This window comes from Henckelia pumila, chromosome 1 (genome assembly GCF_033568475.1).
Source record: "Henckelia pumila isolate YLH828 chromosome 1, ASM3356847v2, whole genome shotgun sequence".
In the NCBI taxonomy this organism is placed as follows: domain Eukaryota; kingdom Viridiplantae; phylum Streptophyta; class Magnoliopsida; order Lamiales; family Gesneriaceae; genus Henckelia; species Henckelia pumila.
In genome coordinates, this window is record NC_133120.1 from 74479000 (window position 1) to 74498423 (window position 19424).

General features: G+C 35.2%; 1 protein-coding gene across 1 annotated transcript; it reads right to left on the reverse strand.

Moving 5' to 3' along the window:
- Positions 1–1206, reverse strand: LOC140865305 (uncharacterized). Its single transcript, XM_073269903.1, has one exon. The coding sequence runs from the start codon at positions 1204–1206 to the stop codon at positions 1–3; it is 1206 nt and encodes a 401-aa protein (XP_073126004.1).
- Between the last annotated feature and the right edge of the window lie 18218 nt (positions 1207–19424).

The following is a 19424-nucleotide window of genomic DNA, read 5'->3' on the forward strand; positions in this document are numbered from 1 at the left end:
TTATAATTCCTCTAGCCGGCGGAGCTGGCCCTGATTCGGGTGATTGAAATCTTCATGGGGAGGAGCAGTCCTGGCCCTTTGCCTCGGTCTTTCTTGCTGTCTCTTGTTCGGGCGATATCCCTCTTGACGGGTCAATATATTTTTTAATTCAGCATGTTGTTGTATTATTCTTTCAATCTCTTGATCTAATTGACGACAGTTCTCAGTAATATGCACATACTCATTATGAAAGTGACAATATTTATCTGACTCCCTATTCCGAGGTCCCTTCTCAGTCCATGGAGGCCTTTGTGTGAGCTTCCGATCATCACAAATTTGGAGGGCTCGGACTTTACTTATGCGCAAGGGAGTGAAAGAGCTGAATTCTCCCAACAGAGCAGGTCGTAATGGTTGTCCAATTCCTGTCCCATTGCTCGGAACCCTATTGCCCTTTGGACTTTTTGGTCGCTCCCTCTTCACAGCTGCTCGCGAGACCTGAATCTCTTCCATGTTGACATATTTCTCAGCTCGGGCAAGTAATTCCTCATACGTCTCCGGCGGCCTTTTTATTAAATATTTAAGAAAATCTTTTGTATCCAGCCCTTGCATGAATGCGCTGATGAGCAGGTCTGGGGTAGCCATGGGTACCTCGAGAGCCAAGGCACTAAACCTTCGAATGTATGCCCTCAAATTTTCATGTTCCCGTTGTTTGATTGCAAAGAGACTGAAAGTAGTGGTAGGATGCTTTTTGCTACTAGCAAAGTGATGCAAAAAAGATTTGCTAAAATCCTTGAATTCTTTGATCTCCCCAACGCGTAACGTATTGAACCATTGCTGGGCTGGTCCTATGAGAGTAGTAAGAAAAGCCCTACACTTGATCGGATCCGAATATTTATGCAGCAGAGCTGCATTCTCAAAGCGTGCTAAATGTTCCTCTGGATCGCCTTTACCATCGTACTCCCCAACGTGGGGCAATTTAAATTGTTTGGGAAGGTCAGCGTCCAATATCTCCTGAGTAAAAGGAATGTTTCTGATTGTGGTAGCTAGGTACCCGGCCTGCTTCTTCCTGAGCTGCTCCATTTCTTCCTTCAATTTTTTGATCTCCTTGAGGTGGGCATTATGATCGGGGTGCGGAATATTTGCCTCATCCCTCTCTGCCAAAGTCCTCTGAACAGCCTGAGCTATTAACAACTCTAAATTAGGATGATTTCCATTCTGATCAGCCATCAAAACTCTTTTTCTTCAAATTCCCACAGACGGCGCCAATTGATGATGTCGATTTTTTACCTCAGGTTCGGTCTGGTAGAATGGATCCTCCAATTCCTTTATAGAGTATGTCGAGCCGGGTATGGCGGAACTGCACAAGCAACAGCTAGGTCAAGGGGCGCCGAAAGTGTTTTCGGCGTGACCCCTCCGATGCCTAAGTCAGTGTCTTGAAGGCAGAGGATATGATTAATGCGAAAACTGAGAGATATGAGTACGTGAATGTAAAAGTGAGTCATGAATAATGAATAAAACCATAGCAGTACCTGTATTTATAGGAGAAAATAGAATAAGTTACCTAGTAGAATTATAACACATCCTGGACTAGGACTCTTCATCCATTGGACCCTTCTTAAGTTTATCTCTATCTTGTGAATATTTGAGAAGATCCATACTTATCCCACATGTATCAGAGTCTCACTCGAATTATAAAAAAGATGCGTACAGCATACTGGGCCCAGCCCCGGTCAGCCCATTGAAGCATAACCTAGCTCGGCTCCTTATGACCAACCCAGATCATGACAAATCCCAACATAGCTTTGGACTGGACTTGACCCTACCACCTTGGGATATGCTAGGTAAACCCATTATAAACGGGCTCGGGTGGAAATATTTTATCGGGGTAACATATTCCAATAGGCCCCCTCAAGATGGTGAGCTCATAGAGACACCAATCTTGAAACAAAGTAGACGCAGTCGTGTACTGGGAAGCGGCTTTGTTAGAGCATCAGCCAGCTGATCAGAAGAAGAGATATGAGAACATCGAATTTGATTACTCTGAACAAGCTCTCGAACAAAGTGGTAATCCAAGGCAATATGTTTCATGCGGGAGTAAAAAACAGGATTAGCACATAGATACGTAGCCCCAATGTTGTCACAGTATATAGAAACTGGGGAGGACCCAACATCAACCCCAAGTTCTTGAAGAAGCGATCCAACCCATTGGATTTCGGTAGCTGTAGAGGCAATGGCACGATATTCAGCCTCAGTAGAAGAGCGAGCAACAGTTCCTTGCTTTTTGGAGCTCCAGGAGATAGGATTAGAGCCCAAGAACACAATATATGCACCAGTGGAAGTGCGATCATCAAGATCACCAGCCCAATCCGCATCACAATAGGCATGCAAAACCAGAGAGGAACTTTTCCGAAGAAGTAGACCATAGGAACGTGTACCATTTAAGTAGCGTAGGAGACATTTAACTGCACCCCAGTGAATGGAAGAAGGCGAGTGCATGAACTGTGATAACTTGTTGACAGCAAAAGCAATGTCGGGACGAATAAAAGATAGATACTGCAGACTGCCCACTGTTTGACGATACAGTGTAGCATCAGCAGGGGGAGAACCGTCCAGCAGGTGCAGAGACGTCGACGTGGCAAGCGGAGTAGAAACTGGTTTGGAGTCAACCATGTTCGTGCGAGTGAGAACATCAAGTAGATATTTTTTCTGCGATAGACAAAGGCCCCCTTCATAGGGAGCAACCTCCATACCTAAAAAATAAGATAAGGAACCCAGATCCTTGACAAAGAAACGACTGCTGAGGCGATCAATGAAGGTCTGGAGAGCACCAGAATTATTTTTTGTGAGAATGAGATCATCAACATAGACAAGAATATACATAGTAATGCTGCCAGAGCGAAAAACAAATAGAGAGGTGTCAGCAAGAGAGCAAGTGAAGCCAACACTGAGTACAAACTGACGAAGCGTAGTGTACCAAGCGCGCGGTGCCTGTTTGAGACCATAGATTGCCTTGTTCAATTTACAAACATAGGCGGGGAGCGAAGTATCAACAAAACCAGGCGGTTGCGCCATATAAACACGATCGGCCAGATCACCCTGCAGGAATGCATTGTTAACATCCATTTGACGAATAGACCACCAATTGGAGATAGCCAGAGATAGGAGAATGAGAACAGTAGTGGGTTTCGCCACAGGACTAAAAGTGTCCGAGTAATCAAGATCAGGACGCTGATGAAAACCCTTCGCAACAAGGCGAGCCTTGTAGCGATCAACAGAGCCATCCAATTTTTGTTTAATCTGAAACACCCATTTGCAACCGACCACATTTTGAGAGACGTCAGAGGGAACAAGATCCCATGTGTGATTGCGAATAAGAGCATCAAACTCGTCAGACATGACGGCACGCCAGCGCGGGTCCTTGAGCGCAGAAGTATAAGTGGTGGGTTCAGATGCAGTGGAGTCAGTAATAACCGCGAGGGCAAAACGTGGGTTTGGTTTGAAGATGTTGTTTCTGGACCGGGTGACCATAGGATGAGTGGGGGATGTATGGGTAGGTGGCTCGGCCGTGGGGTTTGGCAGGGGTGGTGGTTCGAACGGGATAGGAGGAGGGGTCGGGATTGGGTTAGCAGGGGTGCAGATGGGGGGCGCAGGGCATGGTTCAGATGGATAAGGTAGTGAAGGATCAGCAACCAGGGAGTCCTCCATCGGCATATCAGACGGCACACTCAGAGACGAGCCAACACCAGAACCACCACTGGCAAAGGGAAATTCAGACTCGACAAAGACAACATGACGCGAGACGTATATTTTTCCAGAAGAGAGATCGTAAGACAGATAAGCACTCTGGGTGAGAGAGTAACCAAGGAAGACACAAGGGGATGAGCGTGAGGTAAGTTTGTGAGGAGAATATGGACGAAGCCAGGGGTAGCAAAGACAACCAAAGATACGAAGTTTAGAGAGATTGGGAGGGACACCAAGCAAGCGCTCAAAAGAGGACTTGTAAGACAGGTTGCGTTTGGGCATTCGATTTATGAGGTAAACCGCGGTGTCCAAGGCAAAGGGCCAAAACTTAGTGGGGACAGACGCATGATGGAGAAGTGCTAGACCAGTCTCAACAACATGACGATGACGGCGTTCAGAGAAGCCATTGTGTTCGGGAGTATGGGGAGGAGTAGTGAGATGAGAAATTCCATGCTGACTAAGGAAGTCTTTGAGAGCGAGGAATTCACCACCATTATCAGTGTAAAGAGTGAGGATGAGACGACCAAAACGTTTTTCAACTAGGGACTTGAAACACCAAAATACAGAGAGAACATTTAACTTATGTTTTAAAGGGTAAAGCCAGATATATTTGTTGTAGTGATCAACAAAAATAACATAATATTTATAGCCATCACAGGAGGTAATAGGAGATGTCCAGACATCATAAAATAAAAGTTTAAGAGGAAATTGGGATGATAAAGAAGAATCATAAAAAGGTAATTTATGACTTTTATTACACTTTCAAGAGTTACAATTAAACTGACGCAATGGAGAATTAAAGGACGACAATGATTTTGACATCACTAATTGGCGCAGGACTCGATCAGATGGATGACTTAAACGATGATGCCAGACAGACAGAGACACGACAGAGGAAGTAAAAGCCAGTGGTGATGACGATGGACGCTCAGACTAGGAGTAAACACCGTCCTTAAGTGGACCTTGATGGAGAATTGCTCCGGTGCGACGGTCCTTCACCTGAAAAGCAGAGGAAGAGAAAACAACCAAGACGCCATTAGATTTACAAATTTGTGAAACGGATAAAAGATTCTTCGTAATGGACGGCACACACAAGACATGAGTAAAGTGAAGAGAAGCAGGGTTAAAGGGCGGTGAGAGAGTTGACCTGTGTGGGTGATGGGAAGACCAGTGCCATCACCAACAATGACACCATCAGAACCTACGTAAGGGTCATGAAGGAAAAATTTTGCAAGATCAAAGGCCACATGATGAGTTGCGCCAGAGTCAAGGATCCAGTCAGATGGAGAAGGTGAGAAAAGTGAGTAAGCAGCTGGTGGAGGAGATGGACCAGATGCAGAATACGACTGCCCAGAGGATGCTGCAGGTGCTGGCAGATAAGTAAAATCCGGGCAACGTTTAGCGGAATGCCCCTGACGAGTGACGACCGCAAAGCTGACAGCGCCCAAGATAGGGGCGGGGAAAACGCTGGCCGTTCGCCGATTGGTAGGATGGCGGCGGCGGCCGTGAAGCCCAGCCTCCCGGTTGGCGGACATGGTGGGGAGACAAGACGGAAGGTGGAGGTGGGACGGGCGACGAATGGCGGTAGCTGCCACCCGATCGGGCAGACGTGTTGGCGATGGCTGGAAGGGTGAGATGAGTGTCCCAACGAGCAGTAAGATGCGCTTCATGATTGAGGAGTTTATCATGCAGTTCCTCAAACGAGATTGCAGAATCACGAGCTCGAATAGCATGAGCAAGTTCTTTATAATCATCATCCAAACCATGAAGAACTTTGATCGTAAGATCCTCGATGTCAACTGGTGAGTTCATGAGAGCCAGTTCATCGGCTTTGGATTTTATGAACTGCATGAATTTGGTTATGGACTGAGAACCCTTCACAGGATTGCGAAGTTGCGTCTTTAACTGAGTTATGCGGCCACGGGAGGGCTCGCCATAAGTGAGTGTGATGGTGTTCCAAGTGGCTGCAGAGGTGGTGGCAGTTGCAATAAACGGAATCAATGAGGGAGTCATTGATCCAATGATAATATTCAAAATTAGTTGATCCAGGCGGATCCAGGCGGTGTACTCAGGATTCAATGTAGTAGAGGTGGCGGTGGTGACGCTTTTGGGTGGACAGGGATGAGAACCATCAACAAATCCAAGCAGATCATGACCAGTAAGAAGGGTCGTGAATTGCAGTCGCCATGAGAGAAAGTTGGAAGAGGTGAGCTTCAAGGGCGCATGAGCAGCAGCATTGAAGGAGACCGGAGTAACAGGAGCAGCAGCGAAATTGGTGGTGGTTGCCATGGGAAACGGCGGCGCGGCGGAGAAAGAGAGCGGCGGCGGCTGCGTGTAGTAGGGTTAGGAAAATTTTATTGGCGTATGCCAGAGAGCTTTGATACCATGTAGAAACTGATGAAGTAATATTTCTCTGATATATTCCCAAGAATGAATACAAGAATGTTTATATACAACTAGAAGACCTAAAAGATAAAACGAAAAATATAATTACAAAATATACAAAAGATAATATAGAATATATTCCAAGATATAGAATATATTTCAATACTCATAACATCTATCGGAGGAGATGAATCTATTTAATTTGAAGGACATTGTAACTAGTTTACATGCCTAGTTTGATTTTTACTTTTCTTATTGTTTTTCGAATTACTCTTAATTTTCGTACAACATTCTGCACTCTCTAAATATGATAACATTCTACTTTATATTTGGCATCATCATTTTGGAATTTGGATAAGAGACACAAGCATTTGTTTCATCTCCGAACATTGCTTGGAAGGCTTTAGAGGCATCTGTCTCCAGTGTCCAACCCTTTCACCGCTACAATTCTGCAAGAAGGTAGCGTACCTTACAATTTCATTTTGATTATTTGAGCTAGGAAACGTAAATATTTCACTACATGTTTTTATTAATTTTTATTTAAATTTATTACATATAATATTAAATATTTATTTTTATTAATCATTAAAAACAATATTGATTTTGTATAATTTATAAATATAAACTATTTTAACTTTTAATCTAGCCTTAACATGTATGGTAAAATTCATTAAAACTATGTGTGCGCGCTATATCAGTTCAGAAATTATGATAACAAAAAAAAATTTATAATATCAAAAACATTAACATATATTTTTTATTAAAAACAAGTTCTCGTCTAAATATTTGATAAATTCTTTTTAAAATAAGACAGTGCAGTTTATAAATTCGTAAAGAAACTTATAAGCTATTTTAAATAAATTTAGCGGACAAACACTCTCTTAAGATGAATAAAAAATTCTTATGGTCCTCCAGCACTTCAAGAGAGCGGTTACTTTGGTCAGTGATAAAAATAATTTTTAATTAAAAGATATTTGAAACATTAAGGATTTTCAAGATTTTATTAAAACTAGCTACAAACGCACACGTTGTGTGTGTGAAATATAATGTATAAATATTCAAAAATATATAATATATAAACGATATAAATAAATTTAATATCTATTATTTTTAGCTAAATTTTTTGCACTTAAATAATATGTATTTAGGAAAAAAAAAAATGACACATAAAGTCCAAAACAATTGATCATCGAACATAGATTTGGGGAAAACAGAAAATAAAGGGTAGTGGGAAAAGCAGAGAGCCGTGGGGATGAGAAGTTGGATTTAGAGTGGGTCATGAATATTACGATATTTTTATTCAATTATTTTTATCGTTCAATAAAATTAAGAAGTATTTTAGTCTACACACATAAATTACCAAATCAGTTTTTCTATGGTAAGACATGACATATTCAATGCCGTTTTGGATAAGACAATGTGGTCTCAGGTCTGCAATAGGAAATTCAAGTAGATTTACATAAATCTCCCTTGTGACATCACCTTGAATGAATAATGCATTGCTCAGATTCAGATAAAATCGAACTTGAAACCAGAGTTGTTGATATTCCACCACACGGTGAAAAGTGGAGAGTGATAATCGACTTTTCATGTTAGTACAACTATGAAAGTAATAAATTATTCTATGTTATATTTGTAGTATTTCATCATCTACGATGTATTCAAATGATAACTCTTGAATTATCGACACATATATCAACTCTATAAAAATGTGAGGGAGCCAAATGATATAAAGGGTATTGATCCCCGAGCCGGTGACATAGGCGTAGCTTTTCAATAAAATTTGAAAACAACAAGTCTCTTCGTACATAATTTAACTAAAACGAGTTTATTTTTTAAATAAACTCCAGAATAAATTGTCTTTACAACTCCAAAATTCCAAAAACGAAATAAAATTGCGAAAACATCTTACAACTTAAAAATCAGAATAAATAAACAATAATCAAACTTAAACTAAAAAGTGGATCTCAAGAGTTTTATACTTTATCATCCCCAAAACTTAGGGGTGATCAAACTTTATGAAAAACCGCTCAAACCGACCAACCGAGCCGAACCGCACCACACCGCCTTGTGCAATTTTTTTTATAACTAAAATCGTGATTGAAAAATAAACAATCAAACTGCACTGCATATAATAGTGTGGTGGCAATTTGAATAAAAAACCGTGCCGACCGCACCTCGTAGTGTTTTACTATTTATAATTTAATTCTATATTATTTATTCTATATTTAAAATTAAACAAAAAGTAAATAAAACCCAATTTTATTAGATTTAAAAACATTTTTTTGTCCAAAAAAGGAAACTTTGTTAAAAACTTCAAATATTTTGTGAAATAAGGAACATTTATTAGCTATTTACTAAAACATTTGTTTCTTTTCTTGTGATGATATTGTTTTGAGCTATAAAATTGCATGGTTCAAAATTGTTTTATATAATTTTTATTTTTACATAATTTATACTATGTTTTCATTTGAAAGACATTATAAGTTCATTTAATATTCTTATAATCAACTTAATTTTCGCTCTTATATATGTTATTGTTAATCTATCTTTTATTTGAAAATTTTCGACCACTCTCACTTCATAATAAAAACCGCATCACCGCTTGAAACCGACCAGAACCACCCGGAACCGCATATCTACTTTTATATTAAAAAAACGCGATTTCCAATCGAACCATACTTCACAATTCGGTTTGAATTTAGTGAGTAAACTGCCCAAACCGCACCGAGATCACTCATACCAAAACATATCATGTTTTATTTCTCTACTTGTTCTTCGCTAGCTGTCATCTGTGAGAAAATTAAGGGATGAGTGATATGGTCGTTACTCAGCAAATGAGGAGCGATCGAATACGTGAAATTTTAAGATATACATGTATACATTCATGACAGAATTCAAACTTGGCTTCTAAACATAGCATAATCCATACACATATTCATAACATATCATAACATCACATAGCATGACGTAGCAGAACTTAATTACATAGCATGACATGACACTGAAATTCATCTCCTTATTCGTGGCTAACTGATCAGTCTCATATATATAATCACTTTAAGGAAAGAGGTCATAGATCGGTCATTATAACCCCACCACATCAGGGCCTTAATTCAAGTCATGACAGTGCCGTAAAAATATTTGTAACAAACCGAATTCATGTCGAATCAAGAGTAGAAAAGTACTTAACAAGAGTTAAAAATATTGTGAACGATCGAATTTTAAAACATAAGTATTCTTTAAAATACAAATCCCACTTAACGATTCTCTACGTGAACGATTGAATTACTCAGATTGGTGCAGCACTTATCTTTCGAAAATTCAGTCGAGTTGCAAAAAGATCGGAGACATATCGAACGATCACATCGATATGAAATATGGTTAGGTCATTCATAACGAAGTTATTTAAATTGTGAAAAGTGGAGATCAAGTTTGGAGATTATTTGAATCCTTTTCTGGATGACAAACAGAAGTTGTTTCCTTTTCGAGCAGAAATTGTGCAGAATTCTTGAAAAGGTCGTGTGGGGAGTTCTAACTTCTAACATTTATATAGGGCTGAAATTTTGTGTGCATATTTTTTGACATGCAAATCTTGTAATATTATTTCAAATCTTGTATGCATAATGATAACTTCTTATGCTACATTCTAAAAGGTGGAGATCGAATTTTGATATCTTCAAGGTCGACAATAATTTATGGACGCTGCGTTTTCGAACTTAAAGAAAATCTCTACAGTGTTTCACCAACTCTTCTATCTTGACTAACTCGAAATTTAAGAGAATTTGTGGTCTAATTTTTCTCAAGTTTGAGGTCTATTTATATGCTCTCAAAATTTATCTAGTTCAATTAATAGGATATACCCAATTTCAAAATTTGAAAACAATTTTATCTTGAAAGTTTGATTCTTTCTTGATTTGCACATAATTTGATAAGTTTAATCTTTAGGGATAGCAACAGGGCGGGTCTGGGACGGGTTTGACCAAAACCAGGTTCCGCTTGCGAGGTGGGTTTTAGGGGTGCCAATTCGGGTGTGTCGGGTGGGTTCGGGTCGGGTTGACGAAAAATATTTTTAAAACTTTCTCGATCCAACCCGACCCAACCCAACCCGAAAATGACCAACCCGAACCCGGCTAACCCGATCAATCTGAACCAACCCAATTTTTTTTACTTTTTATTTTTATTTTTTTAACAATTAATTAAATAAAAATTCAAACACACAATAATAATAGTAATATTTAATTTAATCACATAATAACAAAATCTAAGCTTATATATAATTTAAATTTGAAAGTCTAATTGTAAAAAATTTAAGTATACTTACTACAAAAAATAAAAATTGTACAAAATAAAAATTAAATTACAAAAATCTATTATATAAATACACAATAAGATTTTTTTTCAAATATACAATGTATAAAAATATAGCAAATCTTTCTTATTTTATGTAAAAATAATAACAATAAAAAATTTCGGGTCATTTCGAGTCAATCTGGGTTGACCCGAACCCAACCCGATTAATTTTTTTGGGTTAGCTTTTGGGTCAACCCAATTCGACCCGAATCCAAAAACCCCCAACCGAACCCAATATTTTTCGATTCGACTCGTGTCGGGTTGACGAGTTGGGTTGAGTTTTGACACCTCTAATGGGTTTAATGCAGGGTCGGGTTTAGACCCGCCCATTGCCATCCCTGCTAATCTTCTTATCTTGAAAAATATTCTATCTTGATATGACTATCTCAAAAACTCTTCTATCTTAATATTTTTATCCCAATAATTAATTCATCTGAATATGGTCTATATCGGGATTCTTAAATCCGAAAATTCGGAGTTTCAAGGAATAGAGAAGAAACACTCACGGTCTGACATAAACTATCCCCAAAGTAATAAGATAGACAAGTCTTGGTCAGAAAAAGGGTTAGAATAATTGTGCAATAGCAATTCATTTGCAGTTAAGTTGAATTTAAGGCCAAGATGCATGACATTGTCTTCGGCTAGATTCGGCCATGCGTAATTCCAGAAACAAGTGGCTATGATAATGCATCAAATACTTATGCAAAGCTCTGAGAAGTTGAAGGTGCACAGCATAATGCCTCCTCCGCCCGTCCAAGGCCCGCCCTCGCCTTGATCCCTTCAACATCTTCAGAGACTTTACACGGTCTTGACCTTATGTTTCAGCTCTGTCACAGGGCAAAAACAACAACAACAAAAGACAGTCCTGTTGTGAAACAACTAGCCCAGAATCCATAACTCGCAACCAACCGTGGTCAAATGTTCAATATCTAACACTAACTGTTATGCAACATAGCAGTGACATTATTTCCAGTCTACCTGTATTTCAGAATGTTTCTGTTCGTTAACTGAGACCTTTTCCCAAGAAAGGAAACTACAGCTAGCGAGCAATTCAGATGCTCCTTCATCTTTTCCACAAGCAGAAGATGCAAAGTTAATAAAAAAGGATCTCAATTATATAGTTTTTTGTCCACATATACTCCGAAGCGAAATGCAAAATGATTCCATTTCCGCTGCCACAGAACCTCACTCATTGTCATACAATTTCATTTCAAAAATAGAGAGGCAATTACTTATCACCTATACCAAGAAGATGCCCACTTAATCAGAAATAAAAAGGGTCGCAAACGCATATTGATCTACACGATGCTCAAATGAAAACGATGAGCAAATGCTTCAGCAAACATGAGACCAATACCTCAATAATTGAACCATCTTCAGTCCTTTCGGGAAAACAATCAGCCATGTTACTTTCATTTATTTGCAGTCAAAGAGGAACCGGCGCGTAGAGTATAGGTGATGGGAGCAATTCACCTCTTCTCAGCTGAAAGTAAAATGTGTCTATGTAAACCAACATCGAGGTTTTGCCCCCATGAAGAATGCATAAAAATATTGGCTTAAAACCTGCAAGAAAAATTGATTTTTTCTAGCATATTTCCCAGTAAACTGAATGAAGAATGCAATAAAGATCTTCATTTCATACATAGTAATACCCATTTGAAAGCCACACGGCACGATTCGCCCCATGAATCGAGGACTAACGATTCTAATTTCTATAAGCCGTTGTCCAAAACACTTATAATCACTATTTAGACGAAAAATTCATTTACTCTGAAAAGAAAAATATCCAGGGCTGTACTGCCATTAATGCCATAAGAACACCATTAAGGTGTATAAACCAAACCAAACCTTTCAACCAATTTCAAGAATTTTTTTCCTAAGAAAGTGTACCTATAAAACTCAGCATTCATGAATTATTATTTTCCCATCGGTCCATTCCATGTGTCATATTCAATTTCACTAAAAAGGATGTAAGAACCAATTGTGTAAATTTCTTTCTTCATCAATGTTTACAATCGTGACATCAACCAACATCGTCTTTTCGCGACAATCAAAAGCAATAACCAGCATCATCAAAGAGCTTAAAACAATGTTGCAATATTATCTTTTCGCCGATCAACCGAATGCCACTTACCATCTACCAAGTCCAGAAATTTGTGGGAAAAGCTAAAAACGCAATGGAGAAATAAAACTCAAAAACAGACGGAAATGGCATGTGCCGTTACAATATATCTATAGAAATCTGGGGAAAAGCGAAATCATCATCAATTAGTCATAATCTGCCATCTCAAGTGCAATACATTTTGAATATTCAAAAACTATATGTAACGAAAATTTCATAAGCTCCATTTCCACTTCCTCCATCTGCATTGGCATGACTAGATGAACAATCAATCATTCCACTGGAAAATGTTAAAAACGTTTCAGAGAGACATGCTATGACATAAAGATCCTTCTTTTTTCCCTTCTTTTTTTTCAACATGGGTTAGGATAAAAAGCAAAACAAAATACTAAAAAAGGCCTATATTCGAAGAGGGCTCTCTTCATTCGAGAGAAAATTTGAAAAAAGTTTATGCCTGGCTTCATCCTGTCTGCCTTCAACCAGCGAAAGAGAAAAAAACAAAAAAGGCGCCCCCGAGGAAGAACAACAACTACCGCATTTTCTCCCCCTCTTCATCATCTGCCAAAACCCAAAAAAGATTCACACCGCAGCAGTCGGATGCTACCTCTTTCTTGAAAAGGTCAACCCAGTAACTCCTCACCACCAACCTCCAGCTCCAAGCTCCAGATTCAGAGACAGCCATTGCAACATCACCTCGCATTGCTGTTTTATCACTTTCTTCTTCACAGGTTTTAGCACAGAAAAAGATTCAAGCTTTGGCTCCCAAGAGAGTAAAATGTCAAATGGTTTCTGGGATTGTGGGAGAGTGAAAGATTAATGGGGAAAATATATGGAAATGGGGGATTTGGGAGCAGGGGTAGGCCGGTGAAAGGCCATTTTCAACTTTCTCTTTGTTCTTATTCCCTTCTAAACACTCTCCGCTTTGTCCCTCTTGCCATTTTTTATTAAGTGGTGTATTTTAAATCTGCTGGTGAACCACTAGTAAAAATCATTTTATTTTTCTTTCAATATAAGTAATCAAATTAAGTATTTGAAAAAAATATTACCAAAGAAAGAGTCTTCATCCCGTCCGGATTAAATAGACTCATTTTTTTTATACAAATTAAGAAAAATCGTTGAAAAAATATATTATATATAACATATTGGAACTCTATTTATTAATTTGTTCAAAAAATAATTGCATGATTTTCAAGACTTAATAAAAAGAATATATAAGTAAAAGAGTTGAAAAATTATTGCTAAATATAGCGCAAACCTCTGTATGTATGTGTGTGTTTTTAATAAATAGAAAATGAAACGTGAAACAAAGATAATAATTCTGTCAAAAAAAAGGAAACAAAGATAATAATGAATTTTATTTTATGTTAAAAAGTTTACTTGCACATTTTCCGTGCCAAATAATCCAAAATATATGATTTTATTAGCGAAATATCTTTATGGATTTGGTTTAAAAGCAATTAGATTTCAGCAATTGTTAAAATGCTAGGATGTATTTAGATAATTAGGTATATAATTATTAAAATCTTTGTAAAATTATTTTATGTAAATTAGTTTATCAAGTTGTGTTTGGTTAAATTTATTAAAAGGAGCTTATAAGCTCTAGATCTTAAAAGCTGTTTTACGAGCTTATAAGTTGTTAGAACTTATTTAAAAATAAGTTGTTAAATTGTTTGGGTAAACTTATTTTAAATAACTTAAAGATGTTGATATGTTTGGTATTATAAGATCTTTTTATTGTCAAAATTATCAAAAAGGTATAATTCTATGAAAATAATGTTTCGAGTTATACATATACGAATATAGTTTTAGAATAAACCTATATTAAAAAATAAAATATTTATTTTAGAAAAATTTATGTGATTTGTAATTTTTTAAAATAATATTTAATATTTAATTGGTGAGGATATGATGGAGATTTATGAAAATATTTAAGGATATTTTAGAGAGAGAATATTAAAATAAGATCTTTTTAAAAAAAGTATCTCCCCCTTATTTTTTTTAAAAACAACTTATAAACTGTCAAACAACTTATTTTGACAGCTTATAAGCTATTTTTCAAAAAAAATTACCAAACACAATTTCGGAGCTTAAAAGCTTCAAAACAAATTTATAAGTTGTTTCAAAGAGCTTTTAAGCTCTGCCAAACACCCTCTTAAATTATAATGTAATCATTGATTTTTTTAATCCATTTGTAAGAATTTGGTTTGTTGATATCAATTTATGAGAATTTAGTTTGATATTATTAATTTTAATTAACTTTACGTTACAACATATGCGTGTTTTTTTTAAAGTAAAGTGATGTGATTCCTGCGCACAAAATTGGACCGATTGATAGAAATATTATTTTATTATAATAAATAATTTATGAGAACAAATGCATTAATTTATCTCTATATTATTTTATAATAATAATTAATTATTATCTTATTATATTATTATAGAGAGACTCTTTAATTAACTAAAATTCAATTAATTGATGAAGTTTGAGATAAAATTACGATTATATTCTAATTTAATTCACAACAAAACCAAAATTATTAGATAAATTAGTCATTTTACGCGACCTTATCTTTTTAAGTCATTAGACGTTTTCCTTTTTACCAAAATGACATTAATTTTTTTGTGACGTTTGGTGTCTTTTTATTAAGAAAATGCACTCACCTGTAAACATTATATTTATGTATTTTTTAATTTTACATTTTAATTTTAAATTTTTTTTAAAAACGAACTTTACAAATACGCAATGCGTGTACGAGAGTACTAGTTATTATTATGGCATTATTATGGCATAAAGGTCTATTCCAATTGGCAACAGTTATACTTATTCATAATTGAAGTTTTCTGCCTCTAAAAAAATAATTGAAGTTTTCTATAATTGGGAAGGTTCTATTTTTGATAATAAGTTTTTTTTATGCACCGAAACAATTATTTAACCCAAATAAATATCCGATATTTCTTTCACTTTTTAAATAATAACTTGATTTTGGTTTTTTGTTTTATTAAAGGATTTTTTAGTAATAAATAGAGAAGCGAGTACGCAGTAGTTGTCGGAGACTTAAACTTAGAAGTAGCATTTTTGGATGTTTACTCCAATAAATAATTTGTTAAATATTATATGTATAAGTTTTAGAAAATAAATAACTCGAAATTAATATATTAAAAAGGTTCTGAATGAACCATGACTGAATCCATTCGAAGCAAACCAATCCGATTCATGTTGGTGCTAGATTTTTAAATCATCAAAATATACTCTACCGGTTTAGTTTCAAATTGTTTTGGTGCGATAAAAACGTCATATGTGTGTGTATATATATATTAATTTTTTTTAGAGAATATATATATATTAATATATAGACACACACAAACATACACTCGATGTTGCGCACACTCGATGTGTTTCTATCTTACTAGACAAATGTTACCGATAAATATTGAAATCATTGTATGAAATCATTTAATGAATGAAGGGTACCGACGTCTGTATTTAATTTCTTTAGAAATTATAAAAAAAAATCCCAAAGAACAATAAATCCATTATCGTGCGACATCCAGAAAGAAAATTTACAAAGATGAATGAAAAAGCTAGAAAGGATAATGAAAAGAGATTAAGGTAGTATTTGGTAGAGCTTCTAGGAATCACTTATCAGTTTTTAATTAACAAAATTTTGAAATTTTATTAGGGAAAAACTCAGAAATGCTTTCTAAAAGTTCTCCCAGACAGTAATTGATAAGCGAAAAAAATTACGTTCTAATTGATGGACACGATGAAATTGCGAATTATGGCTGGCTAAGGATTAGCAATTAGGTAAGTAAAAGAAAATCATAAAGGATAGTTTTTTGCTGGGGGTACATAGCAAGAGCAGCTAGCAGTGTAATTGGAAAGAGCAGCCGAGTGTAATGAAGAATTTTCAAGTATAAAGATTTTTTTGTTTCCCCCAAAATGAGAGTATAAAACTGATTGATAGTTTTCTAAGGGGTAATTTGCATTCACCTCTCCTACATTTTTTGGTTTTGATATTTACCTTTCTTGCATGTTATAATGTTTACACTTGATAAGGGAGATGAGTGTCAAATATATAAGATACAGGGAGATAAATACAAATGACCCATTTTGTGATTGTTTACCCACTTTCATTTTGCACCCATATAGGGTATATGATGGACATTTGCTGGAAGTTTTGGTCATACCAAAGACGAAGGCGGTTGGTATGAGTATCTCAACTTTAATAAAATAAAAAAATAATATATATATATATATATAATTTTGTTGTGGCGCACACTGTATGTAAGACATATTTAGAAGTCAGTTGAATTGGTCTAAAACTCTGGTTTCTTTAGTACTTCTTACAACAAAACGCAGATGCTCACATATTTATTAAAGAGTATACTAAAACACAATATCGAGTTTTAGACTTACTCAGTTGATCTCCAATTAAATTAAAATATCTTGCACACTAGTATACATGATATATATATATATCGAGTTTCTTTCAAGTGTCCATCTATCATGCCCACTATCATGTCCATTAATGATGTGCACTATTCTATTGGACCACATCTTTATCACATCCAATAGAATAGTGTCACATCATTGGTGGGCATGGTAGTGGGCATGATAGGTGGACACTTGAAAGAAACTATATATATATATGTGTGTGTGTATATTTTGATCCCCTGCACTTTAGGATACAAAAAATTTGTGAGCGACTGTTAAAACACATTAAACTAGTGTTTTATTAGCCGCTTATGAATTTTCTGCATCTAAAGGTATGGTACATGGATCAAAACTATGTATATGTGTATAATTATATATGTATATATATAGGACTTTTTCAGCTGTCCAATAATATTTCTCCATCTCGTTTTCGATTTTTTTTTTATTTTTCACATAAGTAAAACATGGTACAGAATTTTAGTGGTCGAAAACGAGTTAAATATCATTGGTTGGACAGTCGAAAATTTTTAATATATATATATACACACACTTTGAGCATCTCTATGTGTATAATATATAAATAGAAGCGTAAATGCAATACTTTTGAAGCTATTAACTTGACGTGACTACACCGACGCTGTTTAAATGAAAGGGATATATATATGTAAAGAGATAGCAAAGGTAGATTTACCCAGAGGTGGTTGGGGGAGCTGACACAACTTCTAATTAATAAAAAAATACGTGTCATTTCCTTATTTTTTTTAAAGGAAATATAAGTTATTACCGTGAATAAATGGCATCATTTAAATTTTAAATATTTTATTTAAAAAAATCATAATATGAGAACACAACAAAGTATTTAAAACTAATGATTTGGGGTTTGATAAAAAAAAATACCTTTTTTACTAGATGTAAAATTTTTTGGTGGGTGTAAGAGCATGTTCAATGGTGAGATGATGTTGGTGAGATGATGTTGAATCAGTTGATAACTTCATTGCATGATGATGTCAGCGATGAAGACTCCATTACTTGATTCAACGAGGGTGAGATGATGTTGTAGAAAGGATGTTGAAATATTAATTTTTTATTTTATTAAATATATTTTTATTAAAACACAAAATAAAATTGCACAAATTGAAAAAATAAAACTACACATAATTAAATTTTAAAAACTACAAAAAATTAAGAAATACACAAATAAAATTTTATTTCATTAAAATTTAAAACTTGCACATAATTAAAATTATATTATTATTAATTTTATATTTAATTTATAATTATATATTATTAAATTTATTTTTAAATTATTTTTAATAATTTAAAACGGCCAGATTAAAATTTGGCCGTTAGATCTTTAGTTTTTTTTTTAAAAAAAGAATGCGGTGGGTCCCGTATGAAAAAAAAATTAAAAAAAGAAAAACAAAACTTCCTCTCGCGGAGGGTCTCCGCGCGAGGCCCACTACATCCTCGCGTGCGAGATTCTCGCCCCTTGAAGAGGCGAGAAATGAAGATGGGCGAGGGGCTTCCTCGCCCATTGTACGTGCTCTAATTTAGAAATTACAAATAATAATTTTAAAAAATAGACTATTTAAATTTTATCTAAATTTTACTTTGGTGGTTATTATTAATATTACTATTATTATTATTATTATTAAAAGTTAAAGAGAAGTACATAACCAATTAACAACCTCATTAATGTTAAGACTTAAAAGTTTTCATGTTTATCTATGTGCCTTGTTCTACTAAACACATTGTTTTAATATATATTTTCTTACAAAAAGCCAATTTGTTTTTCGCCTTTTTTTTAATCCAATTAATAACCCTATGTCCCTAGAATTTTATTATTATTATTAGTAATATGGTTAGTTTAATCTTTTAATATTCCTATTTTTCCGAACGTAAATTTCAAATACTAAAAAATTTCAGATAATATATCTCAACTTATTCAAAAACCATACTGTAAAAAATTAGTCAAATTTGAGTGTTGATCATCAAATTTTGGACAAAAGGTGTATTATCTTATTATATCTTACTATCTTATTAAAGTAGAGACCTTTTAATTAACAAACTTTCAATTAATTGGTGAAGTTTGATTTGAAATTATCATTATCTCCTAAATTAATTTTCAATAGAACCAAAAGTATTGGGCAAAATAGTCATTTTATACGGTTTCCTCTTTTCTAGCCATTAAAAGCTCACTTTGTGCCCTTTAATATTATTATATTATTATAGCAGAGAGTCGTTAATTAACTAAATTTTAATTATTTGGTGAAGCTTGGGATGAAATTACAATTATATCCTAATTGAATTATCAAAAAAACCAAAATTATTAGACAAATTAGTCATTTTATATGGTCTCGTTTTTTTTAGCCATTAGAATTTATCTTATTTATCAAAAGACATTTCACT